The sequence below is a fragment of the Apteryx rowi genome, unplaced genomic scaffold, assembly GCF_003343035.1.
Source record: "Apteryx rowi isolate R43461 unplaced genomic scaffold, aptRow1 scaffold_8, whole genome shotgun sequence".
Classification (NCBI taxonomy): domain Eukaryota; kingdom Metazoa; phylum Chordata; class Aves; order Apterygiformes; family Apterygidae; genus Apteryx; species Apteryx rowi.
The window spans coordinates 1,292,272-1,318,088 of NW_020451093.1; the positions used below are offsets into that span (position 1 = coordinate 1,292,272).

The 25,817-nt window shown below is 37.9% G+C and overlaps 1 protein-coding gene across 1 annotated transcript in view; it reads right to left on the reverse strand.

Moving 5' to 3' along the window:
- Window positions 1-20,254, reverse strand: part of ACTR3 (ARP3 actin related protein 3 homolog) — a 35,140-nt gene extending 14,886 nt beyond the window's left edge. The window contains exons 1-2 of the mRNA XM_026089014.1: window positions 20,034-20,254; window positions 1,985-2,040 (exon numbers count right to left, since the gene is read on the reverse strand). Of these exons, the coding sequence (XP_025944799.1) occupies window positions 1,985-2,040; window positions 20,034-20,077 (100 nt within the window). The 5' untranslated portion in view covers window positions 20,078-20,254. The remainder of the gene's footprint in view (window positions 1-1,984; window positions 2,041-20,033) is intronic.
- Between the last annotated feature and the right edge of the window lie 5,563 nt (window positions 20,255-25,817).

The following is a 25,817-nucleotide window of genomic DNA, read 5'->3' on the forward strand; positions in this document are numbered from 1 at the left end:
GAAAGCAGTGAACATGACAGGGGAAGCGAGACGGTCTCTGGAGAAAATTGGCCTATATATTCTCATTTATTCCATTCTCCAAGCAAGCATTTGTGATTTCTGCAAAAGAGTATTCAGAATTAAAACAAGAACAAAATGTAAGAGGAGTGGGAGATAAAAGTTTGTTAAGAGCAGGAGGGAATAAGATAAGAAACAAGTGAACAACAGAGAAGGAATGCTGCTTGAACCTGTTTAACAGCAAACACTTCTTTTAGAGAATCAGACTGACAAAAATTCAACAGCCATTGTGAAAATAAAAGGAGAAACCACAATATTAATTTGAAGTGTGGATAATATAAAGAAAAATTAAAGACACAGAACTGTTAATGAGAACTCCTTTTTCTGTCATCTTTTACTTTGAAACTAACTACTGCTGTACTCTGTTCTTAATTTCTCTAGTGTGGATTACACTAGTGCTATTTTATTTCATTTGAGGCAGAGGATTAATGTAAATTCATGCAGTTAGTGTAACTGTCTGAGCTGGATTACAGTACAGATGATAAAAATGCCTCCTTTCATTAAGTAAGAGCGTTACAGGCACGGACCATTTCAGCTGCAGTAGCATTTAGACTAGAGTGTTGTGTGTGGTTGTTTTTTGGGTTTTGTTTTTTAAATACACCACATTATATCAAATAGCTAAAAAAAACAGCTTTAATAGCACACCTGTCGTAAAAATTTCTCTGCTTAATGATCTGACAGGTCATTTCCCAAATTTGTTCAAAGTGTCATTATCACTTTCTTATTATAAAAAGGAGAAAAAGTGTTTTAAAACTAAAGTAAACCAAACCTGAATACGTGGAAAGAAAGTATAAAAATCAGTTATCTGAAACTGAATAAGCCATTTACCTATTTTAGAATTAAACTTGGCTATGAGTATAAAAAGCAATGTAAGTTTTTTTCCAGCTATTCAGTAACTTTTTTTTTTTTTTTAATCTAACACAGCAAAGCTAGAGTTTTTATGTGAAGCCCAAGACTGCAAAGCATGTATATAAAACAAGCAAAATAAAGAGGCAAACCAAAGTAACTTCACTTGGAAAACCAAATAAAGAACTATATATTAAAAGTCAATACAGAAGAGAGTGAGAGGATTCATTCAGTTGTATAAAAACAAGAGAATGTATTAACTGAACTAGCCCTAGCTTTCCATGCAAATTGCTTTTGAAATACGTTTTCTAGAAAATAACAGAGCCTGACCTATCTAGTTTTACTTTGCAGCTACTATGCTTAATTACTACTATTTATAGCTCTCTTTTCATGTTGTATTTACAAGGAAAATTGGGTGTATTAATTATTCCTTTTTACCAGGATATAATACTTAATTACTTCAGCCCAGATGAACATTGATAAAATGCTAAGCTGTGTAAAAGGTCAAAAGGTGAGGTATTTCTAAAGGAATTTGGTTGAATTCTACTCCCTAGTCTACAGCTGTATTGCTTTAAGTGGCAGGAACATTTCAGAAAACAGCAAATGAATATATACGCGATTTTAAATGGGGGAAAAATAAATTGAAAAGTTCTATTTGCAAAACTTAGTAGATTAAGTAACAGCTGTAACATTGAAAATATCTGGTAAGTGTAAGATTTTAAGCCCTAAAGATATTAAAACGTCCTTTTTTGTTTTTATACTTACAGTCAACTGAAGTTTTATCTGGTATATCACTTCACAGGGTAAGAAGCTTTCTAAAAAGTAAATATATCCATGCTACTGTATATTAACATGGTCTCAACTTCAAGAAATAAACTTCAGAAATTCCTTATTATTATTTTAGTGAACCTACATTTCTAAAGTCAGCACTTATAGCAAAACAGAATAGAGCTATGCCACCACTCTGTCACAACTCAGAGGACTTTTGAAGTCACTCATTTTTAACTGCTTCTTTTACATAGCAAATTACAGAAACACTCAGTGTAACTTCAGTGCTCATATACAAATAACAAATACTTACATGAAGGAATGATGAACTGTGGTTCAGTATTACCAGCATAACCAAGCTTTGTATACCTATTAAAACAAAAAAAGTTAGTATTTAATACCACAAATAACAAATATCTTACTTTTTTTTTAAATGAATGTATCCCTCTTCCCAAATTAAAAAAATGAATTTCTTCTTTTTATTATTTTTCTGTTTAAGAAGTAACAGCAATGCTTCCCACTACAAAGCAGGTATCATTGCTAATTTCTACTCAAGCAAAATTTTCCTACAGAACACATGAAGCATATAATTCAATTATTCAGTGTTTAGGAGTAAAATTTAGAGTTAGAGCAGATGTTCTTCCCTGCTCAGTAGTTAGCTGTTCTATAGAAACGTTTCCACATAGTAAGAGTCAGTGGTAGAAGTGTTTCTATAACTGCTAATTATAGGAAAATAAATTCCCTTGCCTATGGGCTGTCAGCTGGACTTGAGGAAGGACTGATAATGACGATTTCAGAAATATACTTCCTAAGATGTGCTGTCACTTACTGATGGCTGCTAATGAGACTGCAGCAACAGAAATTCTATTTAAGAAATGGAAAATAGTTTAGAAAATATGTTTAATAAGGCTAAAGAGAATAAGAGGAAAAGAACTACGCGCCTCCACCAATCAAATTTCCAGAATTTACTATGGATACATATATCACTTTTATTGGGATGAAGTAAGAAAAATGAAGAAATTACCAATGTACTCATGAAAAATGACTACAGAAATCACAGTACTGAAACTATCAAGCCGCTAGAAATGTCGCAGCTCAAACATACAAAATATGTTTTCAGTAAAAGAGTTAATTGGAATAGTCTCTCTTCTTCCACAGAGGATGGAATAGTAAAAGTCATGGTAAGGTTAAGAGTTAACAATAGCAAAGGCAAATTTTAAAACATATAAACCAAAATGCATACTACATTTTAGAGTTACAGTCCATGTACAGGTTTTTAAACAAACATGAATGTGACAGCGTTCTCATTTTCTTTAAGCAGTCAGATAGTTGTAGTGACTACATTAACACCATCAACAAAAGCATAAAACACTGCATTGCACTTCTATAATTTTTAACACTCAAATATAAACCTGGAAAGCTTTAAACAAAACAATGTAGTACTAACTTTAGCAAAAGCCATAAGTCTGTATCAGTAGTACAGCAACATGCCTGGCAACACATGCAGTAACAGGCTGGTTTGTTCTAGGTAGAACAGGCGGGCTGCTGCAGCAGGTTTTGCTGGATGCTAATGATGCAGCAGTTCACAACTCGCTCACTTGCTCACTAATGTCTACACAACTTCGGGTGCTGGCATTAATTGCATACAATAGTGCTGGGCCAGGAGAAATGCTATCTTCAGTGAAAAGGATGATAAATTTCTCTCTGAATTACAAAGCAATTAGCACAGGACCTCATCTAATGCCACACATGCTTTGCAAGAGGCTGTAAAACCCATCTTGCCTATAGTGCACTGTAACAGTTGAGAGGAACCATGCAAAAAAAACTAACTTTTTTTATATTGATGAAAAAGAAAAAGAAAACTTCACAGGCAAAATATGATATACACTGGAAAAGGACTAAAATTCAACACAAGAAATAACACCTGGCAAGGAGACCAGCATCATGTACTACATGTGCCTAAATTCAGGACACGCAACTCTGACATTGCAGACTCAGGTCATGAGAAAGACAATTTTACAATTTTTTTCTTAAATATCTAGTTCCTAAAATAAATCTCAAATATGAATTTGACAACTAGATACTTCTATAACCTGTTGCTGCAGAATAAAGCTGTTTAGCATAACTGTATTGTTTTTAGAGGTTTATAATTCCACAACAAAAGTAACTGGAAAAACAGTAACTATAGACTCGCTCTGTCGACCTTCCCATACAAAGCAGGAACTGCAGCACGTATGAGTTTTAGAGCTAGATCTACAGTGGGACTTTGGAACCGGAAGGCGAGCTACGTAAACCTGCAATCATGAATCTCTCAACCCTTTTGTTAGGTTTGCCAAGTTCAGTCTAGTTCTGATATTTATAGTTAATCCACATGATTTTTACTACAGCGCCTATTTACATCTTTTACATGACACACCCACTGGAGAGGCTCCAAAAACCAGTCCCTGGACTAACGAGATGAATCCAGATCTCGCTCGTACAGACGAAGGAGAGGATCTAACATGTTGGAGTCTACCATACGTAAAAGTTTAGTTAGTCATTCTTGAAAATTAAGCATCTGTATTCCTTATAATCCATTCCACTACATCCTGTGTCTGGCAACAATAATGCACTTTTATTTACTTCCCTCTCCCCTCCCTACCACCAAACAGTCTTGATTCTCTGAGTCAGGCTTCTGATTTCAGTTTAAAAATACAATTGTCTGCAGGGCTAACACCTGTTCTCCACTTTGCCTGCGTAAAATGAAGTTACACATAAGGTAAGTAACAGGTTTCAAGGTAAGCAATAAGTCTCACTCTCCTTAGGTTGCAAGAAATGGACTTCTGCTTAATGTAACAACTTACACCTTACAACCTGCTCCTGTAAATCTCAGGTAGCTTCAGACAGCACTGCACCCCAATTCTAAAAATCAGAAAATTTAAAAAAAGATCTATTTGAATAGAGTGGGGGCTATGCATGCTGTAATGCATTCTGAAAATATTACCAAATAAGTCAGAAGTGCCCTAACAAGCAAAAAAGTAAAAATCATTTGATTATTAAACTCAGTATTTCAAAGAAACAAAAGCTAAACTGTTGCAGGTAACATGCTGCTTAGTTGCTTGTGGTGTGGGAAAGAGTCCAGCATACACACACATATCCAGCAGACTGAAAGAAAAAAAACACAGTCAAATGAAAGATGCGTTTTAAATAAAAAGGCTGTATTCAGACATAAAATCAGCATATCTAAAAATACTGTGGCTTACTCAGCAAAAAAAAAAAGAAAAAGAAAAATCACACACAAAACTCTTCTGACTCACAGAAGGAGTAGAAGTCTCATTTTTAGAAGGTAAAGAAAGAAAAATACACATGGATTTTGGTCTCTGAATATTAAAGGATTGTAGCAGCAACTGTCTAAACTAGTCTCCAAAGCAAGGATTCGCTTTTCTACTACACCAAAACTTCCTTGCCACATTCTTTCTCCCACATTAGGAATGACAACACCATTTACCCATCAGTCAAGGAAATAACCTGGTGTTACCTCCTTCTCAGACCTCTCCCTACAACTCTTAAGTTCCTGCGGCGTAGACAATCTTTTTGTGGTATTTATACAGTGACACACACTACAGGATTCAGAACAGTATCTAGGGCTGCTAGGGACTATGGTAATATACATAAGAAACAGTAAGCTTGATTTTCATAACTAAACATATATACAGAAACTCTGGAGTTAAAATGAAGTTTAAAAAAAATGAAAAAAGGTAAGAAACAGTCTAATACATTAATAAAAAGCTGATACAAATCTTCAGTCCTCCAAAGGCCTAAAAGAAATTTATTTTAAAACCAATAGCTTTTGCAAAGGCAAGGCTTTCTTCAGATTGATCAAGCTATCCAACCACTGCCACATAACGTTAACAATATTTAAATCACTGGGTAAAAAAGTGATACCTTGGGCAAGCTGGATTTTACAAGTATAAAAGACTTCCACAAAGCAGTTCATACATAGCAAAATGTGTCTGACTAATGTATGATTCATAGGGGGAATTAGACACACCCAGTCTTATTCAGAGTAGCAATTAAGTCTCTTCTGTCACCACAGGGAAGAATTCTGATATTAAAGGTATCATATATCATATCAGCTGTACCAATACAGAATCACATTTTGCCAGCAAATGACATCTTTTGCTTGCTACACTGAAAAGTCACAGGAGTGACCTGAATAGAGAAAGGCAGGCACACATTGCTTAATGAGACATAAACTTAACTTCACCCACACAGAATTTAGGGCACTTAGCAGAGCAAGRCTGTATACAGACGGGCGTAAAATTCAGCTAAGCATAAGATTTCTATTAAGATCTGTAATACAGAACTGATTTACAAAGTCCCGAAGACGAAAAACAGCGTTCAATTTTGGGCATTCTGATTCTGGTTTTCCATTCTGGTTATTTCTCCATGTCCAGCTACTCTAAGGTGTTTCTGTAGCCCCAATAGCTTATTTAAGTAAAAAAGGGGAAAAAAGCCCTAGGGGAAAAAGTGTTTTCTGTTGGATAATCACGACCTTCGAATTTACGTTGCAAGGTAAATTACAATGTATCCAAACCAGTCCACAACATCTTGATAGATCTGAGAGAGACAGACATACGCATGTATGTACGTATGTATGTATGTAAACTAAGTGCTGATATTCCCCTGGGATTTCCCTGCAACTTCTGCAAAAGGCAAATCAGTTCTCAACACTGGTCCATCCGCCGGCTTGTGCAGATATAGCGAGGTGACAAACATGAATATGATTTTGGCTAAGACAGTCATACCCCAAAGCAAGGTGCTAAGCAAGGTTGCTACTAAGTTAACTCTACTAAACCAATTTTAACTATCAATGAAGTAGTATCTCTACAAAGTCACATCCATCTCAAATCCACACCGTGAAATTAAAAAGTAGTTCTGTACTAATATGCATGAGAAGAGATTTCTGGAAGGATGTCCAAAAGGCTCTTAATGCTTCCAACTGCACTAATGTGATTTCTTATATATGCTCTCTCAGCTAGAATAAATGTTTCTAAAGTGATGACATGAGAGCAATAATAAATTCCCTTGAAGGTTACTTACCAGTCAGACAGACAATTTTAAAGCCAAAAGGAAACAGCATTTATAGCAAGAACTTTTAATGAGAATGTCATTAAAGAACTCAGTCTGCAAACCACAAGCCAGGACCACTGTTCCTTTTCTCCATTTCTTTCCTGTCCACAATAAATGTCATTCTGTATACATTCTCCCAAATTATGCACCCTAATTCAAGCAAAATTGCTATTTTAACAAAAAGGTAAGGAATAGGGGGAAAACCGTTTCTTGGATACTCTGTTTGTTGAGCTGCTTCAAAAAGTACAATAGAAATGGGGTGGCCTGACACCGAACTGTATCCCATCCATTCTGCTGACCATCCCATGCAAAGACACAAGTTAGCCATGCACAAGCAGAAAAGCGCACTGTAGGACAAACATCATCTAATCTTCATTAACTTCTGCAGAGCAAGTCTCCTCAGCTACACCTGATCTGAACTAAGAGCAATCTCATTCAAAACAGACATTTTTAAATGCACACAGAGAGGAATAAGATGCAACTCCAAGGCTGACCACACAGTAAAGATGCAAAGCAGCTCCAAAAGAAGAAGGGACTTTTCTGGTGGTTGGAAAAAGGAGGTATGAACAACCCGAAACTCTCCGGAAAGAAAGCCAGGACTAGGCTGAAATTTAAACAGCCTCTTTCTTGATTAACTTCAAGATGCATGAAGTTAGAAAAAGAATAAATATACATAGAAGGATGTTTCTCCAGGGTTTTTGTTGTTGTTCAGAGCCATCATCAAGAGACAACAATTTGATGAACTAATGTCCGCCAGCTGAGCCACAGCAATCTTACTGTGCATGTTCTCAGTCAATCTCAAAACACAAGACAGATTCATTAGCTTGCACATACAATGGACTTCCTGATGTATGGTAAACCTTACAGTACACATTTTAGCTTGTGAGTATGAGCCCTAAAGTTCTGCTTCTGTGTGTCCAAGAGGCAGGGTTGGACAGCTTAGTGCTTGTTCACCACACTCATGTCAAGGATTCTCAACCTAAACACACCACTGCAAAGTCCTACACAAAACCCATGCAAGTAGTCATGCTCCAAGCATGTCTAACATTCACTGAGGGGTTTAGGCTTTACACAAGCTTCACCTATAGTTATTCTCAAAAATAAGCYGATCCTGCCTTTTTGCAACAGACAAATATACGAAGCACTTGCTCAGGAGGTAAGAGATCTGTATTCCACATCCTCTTCCATCCAAATGGGTTCAAACCCACATCTCCCATTTCCCACAAGTGTCTCATGCCATTTGCTTATTAACTCTTCTGAGGCAAGTATGTCTGCATTTCTTTCCTGAAACTGTGTGAAAAAGATGAAGACTCATAGTGCCAAAGACAGGATGCAAGATGATTGTCCAGTAATCAGAATGCTCATCTAGAAGAGGAAAGAACAGAGTTTTGATCCCTACTCCAAAGGCTGATCAATTATTTTATTCCATGACCTAAACATACACATACCTTAGAGATGCATGCTACCTACTGCTTCCTGGAAGAGATTTTGATTTTTTCCAAGAAATGCAGTGCCAATGGGAGTCAAAATTATCACCACATGTTAACAACTGCACACAACAGCATATTGGCTATTTAAAAGAAACAATCCCTGCTATTTTCTGAAATGCAATACCTAAGCCCAGCAGTTTGAGGCCTGTGAATCATTATTTGATTGAACTATTTCCCTGTGGTTTAAAGCCATATGCCCACCAACACCAGGAAACTTTAAATGCATCTCGGCATTTCTGCTGTGCTGCCTAGTCAACTCCTACTTACCACGCTAGCCTCTCTGAATCCGATGCCGAGCAGGCTAATGTACTGACCTGCATTCCATTCCACAGGTAAGGTGCCTCAGTGTCACAGCACAAGTCCCCTTACAGGTCTAACCCAGAGAATATAATTGAGAAAAAGGCTGCACGGGGCCATTTCTTTGGTTCAACAAAGAGCAAAGAGAAACAGAAAAAAGCCTCAATTATGCAAAACAGAACAGTGAATAACATTATAAAGTTTGTTGCCTTTACACGTGAATTGTCTTCATTAGCATGGTCTACAAACTATTTCTGTATTTAAAGCCAATCTAACAACCTCACTCTTCCAAGAACACCACAGAATTAAATTCTCTGTACTTAAACACCAGTGAGGACCATTATATCATCTGCACATGAATCTGATGGTAAAAATAAACCTTGATTATGTAGATCTTCTCCATCATAAACAAGCTTTGCTGCTTAACTAATTTTACAGAGAAATTTACAATCTTTTTAATAAGATCCGAATTAAAGTTCATACACTATACAGAATATCATGATCAGTCTACTAAGGCACTATGTTAGTAAGGTTCTCTGCATGTAACTGGATAGGAAGCATACAAGATAGTGCAGATGCTATAACTTAGTTGACGTGTGTAAGTTCTTTGATGCAGGTGCACATACAACAGCAAAATCCAGTTCTGGCTAAGTTAACCTAGTTCTAGAAGAACTGTAATTAAATAAGCATATTGAACAAGGCACTATAGAAAATTTCAGAAAGGAAGAAGATTCTAAGGGGGAAAAACATATATGCTAACATATTCAAAAGAATATGAAATAAATCAAATTGTAAGAACTCCAAGTATTTTGACAGAATGGAAAGGGATTCTACTCTTCAACCCCCACCTACTTGAGGATATTCTGTTCATTCAGTCAAATAAGCTACTATCACTTGAGTAACTGTTAGATGAATAAAACAGATCTCATGCTTGTATATTTTGTCAGAAACAAACAAACAAAATAAAATTAAAAAAACACACTCTGCTTAAGCAGAAGAGAAATCAGACAACCTCAAAAAAATAATTTGGGTAACAGCTTCAGCAAAGAGGAGTTAATATCCTTTCCTGTATTAACAAGACAAATTCTACGTAGATAGAATTTGTAAGATAGGTATGGTAGTTTTACTGTCTCATGTCTTTTGACAGCATAACTGCTTTAAAAAGAAGTGAAAACTTGTTAAATCTGTATTAGCCCTTAGTCTTCATACATATATTCTCATGTAACCAAAAAGCCTGCATAAACCTTCACATTTTTATTTGCTGCTTTTCTTCTATCATCCTTGAAAACCAGATGAGACTGGAAAGCCCAGGGAACATTTACTTTCCAATTCCCCATGAAGAGAAGTAACGGGAAAATGATGGTGAAAAGGAGTAAAGACATCCTGCCCCTTTAAGAAAGGTTCTGGGCTCTAACACCAGGCGAAAACTGGTTAAGTAGCAGCAGATCATCAGAAGTCCCTGAAGTAAAGRAACTGATTATATGAGGAAAGTGGGACTTGCATAATATATTAGTTTATTATCTCTTCTCAAATGTCCTTGAAAAAACATGAGATAGCAAAAGACTGAAGTGGGTCATATCTTTCATATTATTTTATACCTTCAGTAAACATATTTATCTTTTACACATCACTACCTTGCTTTTTTTTTTAATAGCAACTGCTTATATCAATTTTTAAAACATTTTTGATCAACAAGTGTTTTACACAGCCAGTAGTAAAAAACAATGACATAGCTCTATAAATGGAAAAAGCACACAAGACTAGAACTTCTCTTAAGACAAAAAATCTTGCTTAGGCGTAGACTAGACACATCAGGGGATGATAAAAGGGGATGTTTCAAAGACACATGGGACCCATAGACACTAGAGAGTTTATAAATCTTGCAGTCTGCAACCTTGGCCTTGGAATCTACTACATTACCGTATATCTGAAACTATTTTCTTAAAACATTTCACCTGAAAAAATAACAATTCACTTGAACAAAAATTTTCACCTTGACAACAAATACTTCATCATATGCTGCAATCATCACAGTAAAGAAAAACCTAAGCAGAATGAAGTGGTATGCAATTTGATATCTGAGCTCAAAATCAGCTCAAAAAGAGAAATGCTTCTAAAAACATTGCTTTCCTAAAAAAGTAAAAAAAAAAAAAAAGCTTTTAAAAAAAAGGTTAACTTACCTTTAAAAGTATCTGTATTTGATCAAAGATTATTTATCCAGTTCTGTTTTTTTTATTATATCTACAACTCAAAGCATAGACATGATAGTAATGCTTGCTAGTAAAATTTAGCTAAAATGAGTAATTAAATCAGATACAACATGGCTGCAAATAACCAGAGTAAAACTCTCCAGGTATGGGACTAACGAGAATATATAGGCAGTAGTGGCATATACTACAGAATATTCAGAATAAAGTAAAATGAACTGAAATAAAATTTCCTGGGTGACAGTTTTTACACCAGTTGGGAGAACACAGGAAGCTACCAATTTTTATAGCATATAGATGGAATAGAAGAGCATCTACCTTCAAATTTGCTCTGATTTATGTTCACTTACATCAAAGATTAAAAGTAGTAATTGCACTGATAACTTAACCCTGGAAAATAAGTTCTCCTCTCCTAAAAGTGAAGAGGAATATAATATGCTATGTATTATCAAAAGAACTTAGTTTACAAATGAGTCATTATGAAAAATACATCTGGAAATGCCCCATATTTAAATGTAATAGTACGGTACACTAACAATATCCAAGTTCATGCATTATGATGATACCAACACCTTAACCTGTAATCAATTTTACTCATATTTGTGAAATCCACTTCAGGTATTTAATGATGAATTGTACTTGAACACAAAAAATAAAGATACCTTTGCTTTGAATACATCTTTCTCAAAGTAAGAGAAGCAAATGGCTTTGGACAGTATCTTTGTGTAATGAAAGCAGTTTGTGTTGGCAAAAGCAGAATGCTCTCTTTTTACTTACTACTTCCTTTGAGACCTTTATACTAAYTCATTTTAACAAGTGTCTTAACAGTGCCCCTGTGTTACACCACACCCACACAATACTAAGCTATACTTCCAGTTTTTACAATAAATTCACATTTTATTTTTATGCAAGTTTTCTGAGCATTTTTGCAGTCTAACTACTCCATGTGATATTTCCAAATAATAAGGAAACAATGCTCCACAAGTTTGAATCATCCTAACTAATTCTTTATATTGTAAGTTGTTATAAGGGAGAGATTAATTGGGCAACTTTCTGCATGGATTTGCCCAAAATAAACTGAACACTGTTCAGACATTTATCAGAAAGAAAAAAAATCCTAAGAGAATAGATTAGCAGTACATAATTTTCTATAGCTGAAACAAGGAGGGTTTAGCTGAACCAAAAAATACAACCAAGTATCCAAATACACAAAATCTCACACTTGAAAATCCTTATTACCAGCTCCTCACAACAGTGGGCCTATGGATATGAATTGGGTAAAAGCTTTGAGTCACATGACGCAGAAAGAGGCATAGCTTATTTAATTGTAGGTTAAGGTTAGCCTGATTGAACTTGAGGTTTTTCCAAACAAATGCAATAGTGTCTAAAAGTGTAAAGAGATACTCCACATAAAAAATGATATATATACACACAAAAAAAGAGATGAGCATTTGTGCTTGCTATTTATACTCTTTTCACACCTGAGAGCTCCAGCCATCAATCAGTGGCTACTATGCTACAGCAACAGACCCCCTCGCCCCAACCACCCCATTACAACCTAAGCAGAGGGCAAGATGAAACCAAATACACAGACGATGAATCAGGAGACAAGGAATCAACAGCAAGCACAACAGAAAACTCTTTTGGCACACCTCCAGCCCAACCAGTACACCAATTGACAGTTTAGCATTTCAATAGGTAACCAAATGTTTTCTATCAAGAATGGGCTTGCATTAAAATATCAGTTTACATATTTACCATGTTACGCCACACTTCTAATAAAAAAGAGCTTCAAATTAGAATCAGTTGTCATGTAGAAAAAAAATGTCCTATTAGACTGTGGACAGAAACATATCACTGAATTTTGTTCAATAAAAAAAGCAGGTCTCATTTAACAAAATCACACAGGTTCTGAAGTCTGACAGTAAATATACAAGGAGTCAGATTGTGAAAGTTCTTGCAGATGATAAACAGCACAATAAATCTGAGGCAAGTCATGACAAATGAAATGCTAATATCCCCTGAAAAATGGATAAATAAGAAATACTGCATAAACTAGAGAATTAAAATTTGGATTCATTCATTGATAGCAGAGTATAATCAAAATAGAATTTCAACAGACATCATCCTGTCTGCATCTTGCTCTCTACAGACTGATCATGCCAAAACACACCCTGTGCACAGCTGCAAACACTCGCAATGACCTCAAGGGAATAATAAAGAGAAAAAGGAAGACCCAGAAAAAAAGGATAACTACATTAAACTAGAGTTTTTCAGTGTCTAGTCTTAAAAATGCAAACTCCTGCTTAGACCAAAAAGGAAAAATTGAACGATGTTCTACCAAACAGAAAGTCGGTGGCTGGAATGATGGTTTTTTTCAATTTTGGATATAATCCTCTTGACAACTGATTTTTTAATTTTCAAAAACAACAAAAATGAAGGCAATATATAAAGTACTAACACTCTGAAAGGACACGTTTCATCTGATCGGTAAAACACTCCTGACGTGGACACTTACAAGTTTGCACTCAAAGTAGTATTTTTAAGCATCTACCTATAGATAATTTTGTTAGATCTGCACAACAAAATATTTGTATTGGTTCAGTGATCAAAACATACAAAAAAATGAAAATGTTTAAGCAAACTCAAAAGTTATTTTTTCCACTGAGAACAGAACTCAAGAATTTAACTGGGGAGAAACCAAAATGCATTTTTAGTTTTTTTTACCTTTGAATTAAACATTTTCTCCTTAAAGTCTTCAAATAAAGAATGTTTTTTAAAAAATGAATTAAAAGAAGTTGTTTGAAACTGTCAAAACAAAGCCTCTTAGGATTTCCTAAAGAAAGTCTAAAATGAGGAAACTGAATGTTCAAACATTTCTAATGCTGGCGCTTCCTGTCAAAATTCAGCTTGAACTCATAAATTATTATGGTATTACCTTCACTCTTCCATCTTGCGTAACAAGCTCACCAACAATTTTTTTTTTTTTTTTTTTGCCTACTTCCAATTCTCAGACTCCCTGACTTTGTTTTAACATATAGACTTGGCAAATGGTCATATCAAATCCTCATGGTAGATTCTAAAGAACACGATTTTCGGTTAAGAATTCCAAGATCTTTACAATTCTGATGGAAGGGGAGAAATATGTAAGTTACAGAATCATTTTTATAAATATATATCCACTTGACACTCCCGAATACCCATCTCATGGGTAAAGTGCATGAATTAAATGACCAATCATGAAGTTTCTTATATGCGCCTATAAAATAATATACTGGATGGATCCTCAGGAACTAATACAATACTTCTGAATTCCTAGAAGCTATATTTCCAACTAATTCAGGTGACCAAATGTGCATCACGTTCATGCATTCAGCATACTTTCTGGGTAGAACATTCATGCCAGGTACTAATAATAAGCAACCAAGAAACAAGATGCAAACATGCATTATATCACCCCCACACACAACCATATCCTCCCCTCAAACATTTAATCACTCCCAGGGCCGTATTCTATTCTCAGTTATTGTTCAAGCTTCCCACGCGTGCCTGAGTAGGAGCTCTGCTGTACATAAAAGGTGGTTCATTCATCATTAACTTTAAAGACTCAACCCATGGATGCAAGTGTTTTTGCCCCCTACTCAGAAGGGCCTTAAAAAAAAAAAAAAAGATAGAAAAGAAAAGAAAGAAAAAAAACCAACCATAAGTGGGAAGCAGGGGAAAAGAAAAGCAGAAACAGAAGGACAGGAAGGTGGCATAGATCCTGGATGGCTTCTGACATGCATGAGAATAAGATGTTAACTGATTCCGATAGCATCGTGTTGTAGGCTCTGTGCATTTATAGTGTTACAATCCGGCTATGATGTATTAGAATCATTTAAGAGATGCCTATAGGTCATCATGGGTCCTCAGAATTTATTTTCAATTATTAAAGAATTTATTATTTTTTCTTTTTAACCAAACTCCAAATCTAGCAAAACCCCTTTTTTCATTTTAAGGATGAATTATTTCCTCATCCCTCCCCAATCATTTCAGTTATTGGCAAGCAAAAGATATTTTTAAAATCCTGGAAGAGTATTTTTTCCATATTCCATTAAGGAATGACCTAGGAGATTTTTGTTCATGTTTTCCATAATGAAAAATTACTTCTGGGATGACACAAATATAGAAGACTCAGCCCAAAAGAGAATGTTTTCATGAAGACTAGAATCCATTAATAGAAGTCATAACAAAAAGTCTGATTGACATATTAACTGCTAAACACCACAGTGCTGAAATGGTTTGAAATCTGGTGGGAATAATTCCATGTTTGGGAAATTAGGGAAAAAAAAACATTTAATCATTTCAGATGCAGTGTAAGATAAATTAAAAAAAATATACGTTAAAGAGGTAAGATTAGAACTACAGAAGTTGCAGAGCGCACAAAATATAGGCTGTTACTTCCCCTTACCTTGTTTTTATAACACTGGATTTCTCATCTCGTGCATCTTTGCCGTCTAATGAAGATTATTAGCCTTTCATGGATTTTGTACCCATTTACACTACCAGGTCAAAACCCAAAAGAGAAACAGAACAATATAATCCTGTAATAACTTTTCACACCAAAAGATACTCAACCTATAAATACTTTGCTCTACTTAAAAGCATGAAAGTATTCAGATGTTGCATAAAGATCAAGCAGAAAGTAAGATGAGTTGAGGAGCTCCCAAATGCAACCTTTGCTCTGCTGCACACAGAACTTCAGCACTCAGAGTGCAGAGCTGGACAGAACTTCAGCATCCCTGAGGTTTAATATTTTGAAACTTATCTTTACTTCATTTATAGCAAACCTGGTTACAGAAACTGAACCGTCAGGAAAGTCTCAGTGATATGATTAGTTCTGAAGAATACTTTGCAACTTCATGTCAAGAAAGCTTGGAAATCCTGAGCAGCCTTAACCTCCCAGGCTCTCAGCTCAGAGGGAATCTGGACATCTTCAAAGCCTTGGGCTGCCATTAGGTTCCTGTGGGCCTTTATGCTCCCATCATGAACAGAAAAGTTTTCTCAAGTCAATTCCAAAACCTTGAATTCTTCCCTATTAGTCAGGGAGGGGAAAAAACAAACAACAAAAAAAACAAGAAAAACAATAAACTTACCCAGGTTACAAAAATGGAAGTGAAAAAGGAACTTAACTTGGCATGTAAGAGGAGATACTAGAAAAAGCAACAAGAGAGACCAAAAACTTTTTGACACAACCATTTTATTCAACAGAAGGTTGATCAAAATATTTGACCCTACTGACAAAATCTGGTGTACATTAGAAAAGTCACTGACAACACTCTAGTATCAATAGGTAAAGGATCCAGCTGATATCCACAGAAAAACAGCACACAAGCCTATAGAAATTGCAACACTCAGGTACAGAAAATACAAATACATTGCTTTGAAACATTTTCATTGTTAAAATTAAGTTCTTAATTTGTAACTGCAGTAGCTTAGGAATACACAGTCACTCGCTTCAGCTCAACTGAAGAGCCATTAATTTGAACACATTGATTATCTGCCATCCCAAATAAGCTAATTCAGTGTTGTACCAAGTTTATCCTAAGAAAAAAAATGCATTCACAACCATTCCAGAAAGACTCAGCTACAACGTAGCTGTCAAGCTAATCAAGCTAAATTTTGAGGTGTAGGAAGAGGGCCATCCTACGTTCATCTATAGRATAGACAAAAAGAACTATTCAAGTACCTAAAAGGCACAGCGTAAAGGACTGCAGCCTATTAAGGCTAACAAATGAGTAAGAGGCTTTTTTTTATTTAGTGTGCTATACATACACTTAATGGAAATAATTCCATGTTACTTTTCTTTTTCTGTATTTTGGTTTTAAAGTATATGCAATCCTTAAATACTCGATGGTTTGAAGTAAGTATCTCTCACAGTGTATATACTAAATCAGTGAGCACCATAAAAAATAGCACAAAGTTACTATTGCAGACTTCTATTTTGAGGGCAGACAGTGTCTCAATTTTGTGGGGAGAAGGGAAAGAAAGGGTAGGAGAGCACAATAGCAGAGTGAAATCAAATTAAATATTAACATTGATGCTGTTAAATAAATTCCCCAAAGAAGCAGCAGGACACAAAATTAATTGAACAACATTATCAATTATAGAAAGAAATAATCCCACTTCTAACAAGTGTATTCCACTAACTAAACTCTTCAGATTTTTCATTTCTATGTCTATAGCTTTATTATGTAATTAAGAGGAAGTTACGTCAAAAACAAATAGTCCTATTTTTTTTTTAATTACAATTAAATATTTAAGTTCTTTTTGGAGTACCCAATACCTTACATTCTAGATACCCGCTTTGGTTAAGCAAAGAACAAACAAGAATTTTTCAAGAATGCAGATTTCAGAATAACAAATGTCACACTGGAGGAATCTTTGCTGTGCCCATAATCTGATTGCCATGTCACTGACGTTGCCCATTTTCCAACTCCAGCTGTATTACACTGAACTGGACAATCCCTAAAACATTTTACTAACCTGTTGTTAAAACCTCAACTAGGAAGCATTACACTGCCCTAGCCTTTTCGAGTGCTTTGTTACCCTTATACTTTGAAAGTTCTTAAAATTTGTCTAATCTGGTTAAGGGCAGACTGACGCTTAAAAGCGTAACTAGGCCATCTGCCACTTTTCTCATTCATCTCTTTCCCCTCAATTTCAGCTGGCAAAAAAAAACACATTAAAAAAAAAGTCAGATCAACAAACTGGATCAACTCAACCTGTGGATACATGCGCAAGAGGCGTAGGAAGACACCCTTCTTATCTCTCCTACATCCTCCCTTTTGCTGATTAAGATAATTAATCCTCCATGGACAACATATTGAAAATTCTCCCTCTAAAAAATTATACTTATCGGAAAACTTGTGCACTTTTCTAGTTTTGCCTATTCTAAACAACCTTTCCTTACTGATTTTCTAAACCTCTAGCTTTCTTCTCCTGTCTTCAGAGGCTACCTCCAATTTGTCTGCTTTCTTAAATTTTGGTACACAGAACAGTACTCTGGCTGAGGCCTCAACAGATCTGCCCAGAGCACAGGAGTTATATAAACTATATGTAGTGTTCTTGCTCATACACACAAAATCAGATTTAAGGGGTGAAGGGGGGAGAGGCTGCTCTCAAAAAAAAAAAAGAAACACCACACCACCCAGCTACGAACGCAATTACACTATCACCTTCCACCACACTGCTGCTTAGCTGTTCCCTAGGTGTCCTTGAGTATTAGATTTTTTCCTTTGTAAATTCATCACATTAAGACTTTGTTTACCGGGGGGGATGATTTCAATGAATTCCAACAATCCCAATTCTCTATATTGTTTCCAACACTAAAAATTCTGTCCCCAATTTTGTGAACCAAAACTTAAGGAAAGAAGAACCCTCAGACTACCAAGTGCATCAGAAAGGAAAGCCTAGAGAACAGAAGAGTTGGGATTCTTTCCAAAAGAAACACAGACTCACAATAAAACAGTATCTTAGAGAGATCTGTGAAGACTGAAGAAAACAGAAGGAAGAAGATTTGGTCAGCATCGCATGGAAGAACATTACAGCATATGCCCTTGGGCACCAAAATTGATTAATGGAACACTCATATACTAATCTTCTTCAGGAACATTTATTTTAACACAAAGGTCCCTTGGTAGACCTCTCACATTAAAAAGACAAAGTGGTTTCATATCCAGCTATATTCCACTATGTTGTTTCTGCCTGGCATCACTGAAAGCGCTGAGCGAGCTACAGCCGTGGTCAGAATCTATACTTTGCAAATCTATAAAGACATAATCACCAGCTTTACTGGGACTACCTACAATGCACAAACTTCTAGGATGGGAGAAAGCTTCTTGTGCATGCAGCAGAGTGCATTTCAAATTTCAAGTAATTTTTTTTTTTTAAGGAATGTAAACAGCACATATACACATCATGTTATACTCAGGTATGCTTCTGTTTCACTCAGTTACACACGCACACTCCTACTGCGCTAACTTCCCCTTCGTTCCACCAAATACAAAGTTTTAGTTCTTGCTGTAACTACAGGTATGAAATTTTCACAGAACTATTAAGCATACAGCCATTATAGATGCAAATATACCTGCTCATTTGAAAAAAGACCAACTTATTAATGTCCTAGACCAAGTGGACTCTTTTGGAGGGAAGACAAGCACGGCCTTTCAACTAACAAACGCCTGGATTCCAAAAGAACGGGCTCTCTCCAAAGTCATCTACGAATATTATAAATAACCGTATCTATTCTGCATTCACTGAGAAACTTCTTCGATTATTTTTAGCAAGACCAATGAGAAGTGAAACAAAAAGAGAAGTTCAAGAGTTAGGACATTAACTGTGCTAGCTCAAGACAGAGAACTTTGAAATATATCAGTCCTGTCCTTTCCAACAAAAACCCGATACAGAATATTCAAGATAAAATATTCCATCCTTAAAACCGTACTGCAGACAGTAGGTCATGGAGAGGTTTTCACTTCCTCGGTGCGTTTCTGTAAGCGGTACAACGTAGCCCTTCCAGGTTGGCTTCCTGCAGACACCTAAGGGTTTGCTACCCAAGTCCCCAAAGGGCTATGAAAGCCATGCAGCAACAAAAAAAAGGATTCCAAATCCCAACGGCCTTCTACCGAAACACATTTTATGCTATATATCACCGGGACTTCATTCTCCTCATCACCTGGTAGCCGCTAAACACAAAAAAACGGTTTGTAAAAAGGATTTGGTTCAGGTTTGACACCGAAAACTGCCTTATAAGGTATAAAAGCCTGAAAGCAGGAAGAGGCTTTGACAAAACTAAGGAAGTTCCTCTGCGCTTGCTCACTAGAGGGGGAGGTTTTTTTTCTCTTTTTTCTTCCTCTACAGAGAGGGAGAGGAGTAACACCGAATAAATGACACTACCCGCACGTTAACGGTCGCCCCGAGCAGCACGGCATTGAGCGGTGCCTCCCCGAAGGGCGCCGCGCTCTGCCCCGCCGGCACCCCGGAGCCGGCAGGAGGTCACGCCGCTCGCCGGCTACCCGGCCCGGCTCCCGCGCCGAGGTCCGCCGCGGCCCTCCGCGGGCACCGGGCGCGCAGCGCGGGCCCGCGCCTCGCGGCCGCAGGGCCCCCCCTCCCCGCTCCGGCTGCCCGGCCGCCGCCGCCATCTGCGAGGAACACGCCCAGCCCCTCCCCCCTCCCCGCGCGCCGGTACCGAGCTGTCAACGGCCGCCGCGCTCACCCCGTGCCGCAGTCCACCACGCAGGCTGGAAGCCGCCCTGCCATGCTGCTCGCGTAGCGGCGGTGCTGGGGAACGGCGGGCAGCCCCTGGGCTCGCTGCGGCGGCTCGGCTCCGGTCTGCTCCGCGGGAGTGAGGGCACTTCCGCAAGCCGGGCTGCTCCCTCCCCCGCTCCCTCCGCTCGCACGCACGCACGCACGGCCCGGCGAGCCCAAGATGGCTGACCCGTCCCTCCCTGCGCGCGGCGAGGAGGGCGGGCGCGCCAACCCCAGCATTCGCCAGTGACGCCTGATCTCGCGGCCTCGCCCCTGCGAGGGGGCGCGGAGCGGGCGGGCGGGCGGCTTTTTTTCTCCGCCTTTAGCTGCCTGCCTGCRCAGGGGAAAAAGGGCAGCGATTAAGGTCTTTATGATATCTTCATTTTATCTATATTTATCTTTATAATAAAATAATATTTCCCCGGCAGAAATAACATTTTAACGCGGAAAATCTGGGACACAACCCAGGAGCAAGCGCAAGGAAGCATGCTGCAACGAGGAGGCCGGGATGAGGAGGCCCGCGGGCACCCCACACCCCTGGGCCACCCCAAAAGCCCTATCCAGGAACAGCACGACCACACAACCAATGCGGGAGTAGATACTTCTCGTTCTGGGTTTTTTTTGATGTTTCTAGATGAAAAGCAGAGCAATTTAGCTGGCTTTCTCCAGCATGTTTCACCCGCTGCATGCTCCAGTAAATAAAATGTTCTACCAGAAAAGCGCCAAACACCTCATGGTACCAACCCCAAACTGTTTTGGTCACCTTCAGGTCTTCTCAGTCCTTTACTTGCTGCTACAGCTTCAGCAATACGAGGATATGAGCCTTGTGGTATAATCACAGCTAAGATAAATTTGGCAGCCCATCAAAACAGCTGGGTGTCAGGTGCACTAATGGGCCTTAAAGGCCCTGAGCAGCCTCACCTGGGGCCTCCCCACATGCCCTGCCCTTGGCCCAGGACCCCAGTTAAGGTCAGCCCTGCTGGTCCACAGACTGCTTTCCAGTCTGACCTCAGACCTGTCTTGTCCCTGTTGACCTGCCCAGCAACTGGGAGGCATGTCTGACCCAGGCTGCCCTTGCTAGACCTGACCCTTATCTGCAGGTTGGTCTCCTGGCTTGACCTTGGGCTTGCCTCATCACCGTGAGCCTGCCTGGTGGTACAGACTGGCTTGACCTGGCCACCGAGGCCCCTGCCTTGCTGGCCGTGCCGCTGCGCTTGGCCGCCCGCGGCCTGGGGCGGTTCAACGCCGATGTCCAGCCGCCGTCCGGCTCTCGCGGGCAGCCAGCTCGTGCTGGGGAACGCGGGCAAGCAAAGGAGGTGCTGAGAGCTTCAATGCTTGTACTTTATTGGAGCAATGTTCAGCTGTAGCCGGGTTTGAACAGAGTAGTCGTTAGTGTACTGTGGCTGGCTGGCTCTTCTTTATTACCCAATATTTCCAACTAATGCTTGGTGTGATGGTTAGTCTAGCTAAACCTTAATAGTAAGGTAAAAAGACAGAAATAGAACCGCTATAAAAGCGTGCTGATGACTTCTTGCTAACCAAAGCATCATTTCCTAGAAAATATTAAATCAAACCTGCAAGCACTTTAATGTACTCTACAGAAAACATCCCACAGCTGGATTCCTTATATTTTTTTCCCCCTGTGAGTCCAAGTGTCTTCTGTGAGCTCATAGGACACTGAGTAGGAAAAAAATACTGCAGTTCATATGGAAAGTGAAACAGATCTAGTAAATAACTCTATTGTAGTCTCTTCCTATCGGGTTGTGTTCTTCCTGAGACATCAATCTATTAAGACTGATACTGAAAAAGAGCAGTAATGATGCATTTTGTTTTACTAAATTGCAGCAGAATTTGCATTCAAGGAATCCAGAAAACACAGGATTTCTCCCAATGTAGAGATGCCAAGTCAATTAAAGTTTTGCAAGGGAAGAAGTTGAAAGACTAAACTCGCTAGCCATGAGGTCTCATGTTTCACTTTTACTAGGCCTGCCAGAAGCAGTTCTCCAAGGTGTTGTGAACCCAGGCTCCAATCCAATAAAGTAAAGGTGCAAGATTCCTCTTTAAGTGATATTGTCCCACATTGTTGTATCATAAATGCAAGTTTGGGGTACTCCTCATCAAAACTCAAGTAGATCAAACAATTTTAATTACCAACCGATTCCTCTATAGGTCCTTTGTAGCTTCACGCAGTGGCTATGGATTATCTTGGTGGATATTATTAGTATAAAACTGTTGCACTTAAACTACAAAATTAAGCCTATGAAGTTAAAACTCAACCAAATGCCAAATAATATATTTTAAGACTTTGTTATATTGAAATGTCTTCCAACTCATTTATTTTTTCAGTACAGCAGTTAAGGAAAACCGTTTTGCTTGTTTTTCATGGTTAATGTTCTGAAGCTTTTCTGAAGGTTATAATTTAGCCAGATATCAGTCCCAAACTCCTGCAAAGCTTTTCACTGTTTTGGGGATGTACCTGAATTTGAATCTTTAAAGTGCAAGGGCAATTGATGCTTTCTATCTCTGCAGTGCAATCGGAATGAATAAAACCCCAAACTGCCTATATCTGGTACCATCCTGTACATAATCCAACAATATCATCCTGTGCCGCCTCATAGTCCAGTCTTCATTAGCAAAGTTGGGTTGCAGGTGATCTTTTTCTGAATAGCCATGAAAATAGAAGTAATTACTATGGTAGATTACCTTTATGTTATTGTTTCTTGTTTTATATTTACCTTGCAAACTGTCTGAAGGCCAAGAATGCAGATGGATGCAGACATGAGGAGCAAAAGGATAAACAAAGTTCAGGAGGAAAGCGTTAGTATTAGTCAACAAGTAAACACAGGAGCAGTCTCCCCGTTTGACTGGGATGGGGGTAGTTTTCAGACAACATTCTGCCATTTTATAGAAATAGCTTTGGGACCCCAAGCTTTTCCATGATGCAGGTATGATTTACTAGCTCTGGGCAACATTACACATTGCAGTTTCTCTAGTCCTTTGGCCCGAAGTGCATACATAGACAAAAAGTGCTATAAATCACTTGCTAAGATACACAGGAAGCTTTTCAGAATTCTGCTCGTTCTGGATTGTTTTCATGCAGTTAATGGCCTGCTGGTGAGCACATAAAGTACTCTGTGAATCCATATATGGATCAAGGCCCAGGAAGCACAGTAAAGTGCGACAACCAAGAAATATAAAAAGAAGTCAAAATTGCAAGGGTGCAGGGATTTTGGAAATGCCCAGGAGAGAAAGAGTAAAATAAAATGCCTGGGTCAGCATGTTGCAATTTAGACTGGTATAAATTAAATTGAAAAGATGGGTAAAATTCCACTACATCACATTGATCATCCCTTATGTCCAAGTAAAACTGACAATAAAAGCCAGGGGAACAATGGCCAAGGAAAATCAGGTCTAGATCATCTACTGGACAACATTAGTTTTATTATGAGTATTTATAAAGTACCTAGCTTAATTTACCCATCATTTTCTGAATATTTTTTATTAAAAGTAACTTGTTTGAATGCTGCATACAACAGAGCTAAACAAGAAAAGATTCTATCTACCCTGATATTTGACATATGTAGATTTTTCCAAGAAGGATGTCAAGAAAATTATAATATTACTGGTTGATTTTGGCATAGCTATAGCAACAGCCATATGGGAGGCATGTCATTTAATGGAGCTGCACATGGTGAGATCATGGCAAATTACCAGGTTCTCATTTCGTGTGGCTTCTCTCCAAGAGTTCTGATTTAGATCAACAAAAACATTCTAACATTCTAAAACTTTCTAAATATAATTGGTCCAACCATATTTCTCAAAATAATGAATGGAAAAAAACCAGCTACCATCTTTTATATGCTGAAGCAAGGTTTGTAAGGGGAGAAGAACTTATAAATGAGGACTTGTTTATATCCTTAGACAACACCACTATCATCCATTATATTTGTTAGGAACAACAGAACGGCAAGAAAAAAATATATAAAGGAAGATTTGACTGAAAACTTGATGGCTTAAATAAGAACTTGATGCTGTTCTGGACGGGGCAGAATTTACACCAGGTAAGTCATGTTGTCCAGAGAAACACTTAACTCCCGTGTAAAGCTCACTGAACTACATGTTCCTTTATAAAGTTTTTGTGAGTAAATTAATAGAATGATGGCAGTAGTATTCCTAGAACAGCAAAATGGTATACTGTTCTTTGCCGTTGTCTTGTGTGTATATACTACACTCATTGGACACTGTTGCAACTGGGAGCCAAGTCATAGTAAAAACAACTTGGTCATGATCAGAAAACCCATGCTTTCTTGTGTAACAAATATCCTTAAATGTTCTGAGATGTATCTATTTACTTCCTTGGCTGGAACAAATTTGTATTACCTTTTTAATAAATCTTCTAGATACTATACAGCTACAATTGATTTAGGTTCTCAGTTATGTTAAGTGTAAGTAAGAATCTAACTTGCTTCATGCTTGTACTTTTGGTTTCAACCTTCATGTTCACCATGTCAGGAACCATGCATATGACTAAGCCCCATGATATCTTGCAAGCATACGTAAAAACACTATTTTTAATTTAGTGGATCTTTTCCTATTATTTAAAAATGAATGTTGTTCATGTGCTAAATCAAATCAGTAGGTCTCTACCTTATGGTTTAGGAGCTGTTGCATGTATCTGTTAACAACTGGATATCTAGCTGAGCAAGGAAGCCCATTGGGGTAAAACAAAGTCGTAAAAAATGGCAAATACAAGTGCAAGAAAAGTGGCAGATCATAGATGCCTTGAACAGAAAAGTATCAAAGTGGGGCATTTCACAAAAGTAGTAGCATGATGCATAGAACATGCAATGGTGCCTTGGATTTTTGAGCAAAAGCCACACTGTGACAAACACTTTGATCTCTTCAAATATTTAAAGCTGAAAGCAATTGACTCTGTGATAGGTGAACAAGTGGAAAAAAGTCTGTTAAAGTCAGAACAAGCATCTCATAGAACACATTTTTATCAGCTTTTGAAGGGATTTTGCTGCTCATGTTCCACTTCCCGTTCTAGATAATCCTCTTGTGAAGGGTCATTTAGAAACACTTGTATTGCACCTTTTCTGGATGAACTGAGAATAGTTTTTCAAAAATCACAAAGAAAATCCCAAACTGTTGACTCCTCAGACTAGTTTTTAGCAGACAAGACAAYAATGTTAAATGCTACTAAATCCCAAATATTGTCATACTGCCATATTATTCTTTTTACATTTACTCCATGATGACATGGGAAGGTGAAATTGGAACTTAATCCTAGACAACTGTCCTCTTCTGCATCAAGCAGAGTGGTGGCTGAAGATGGTATTAGCCTTACTGATCAGCCGGATATTACAGCAGCCACACTTCTGCTGGCAGAAGCACAAATAAGCACTCCCTAATTTGCTTCAGACAAAATGAGACAGATAACTAAAAATATCCTCTTTCATGGTCTAAATAATGTGGCTGCCTTCCCTCTAGCAGAATTAGGAATGCTCTCTAGCAGAGCTGGGGCACAGCAATGAACAGCTGGTGCAGTATCTTTTTCAATTATCACAGCTATCTGGAGCCCAAGTTTCTTCTAAGATGCATGAATTGTTTTGAAACCATGAACTTTAATAGGTCAAACTAGTCAACAGTGGAAACATTTCAAAATATTGCTTGCCTTAAAAATTCTATTCCTAGTGACAATGCTGCATGCACGACAAAAATGGATACAATCTCAAAGCTATACACAATG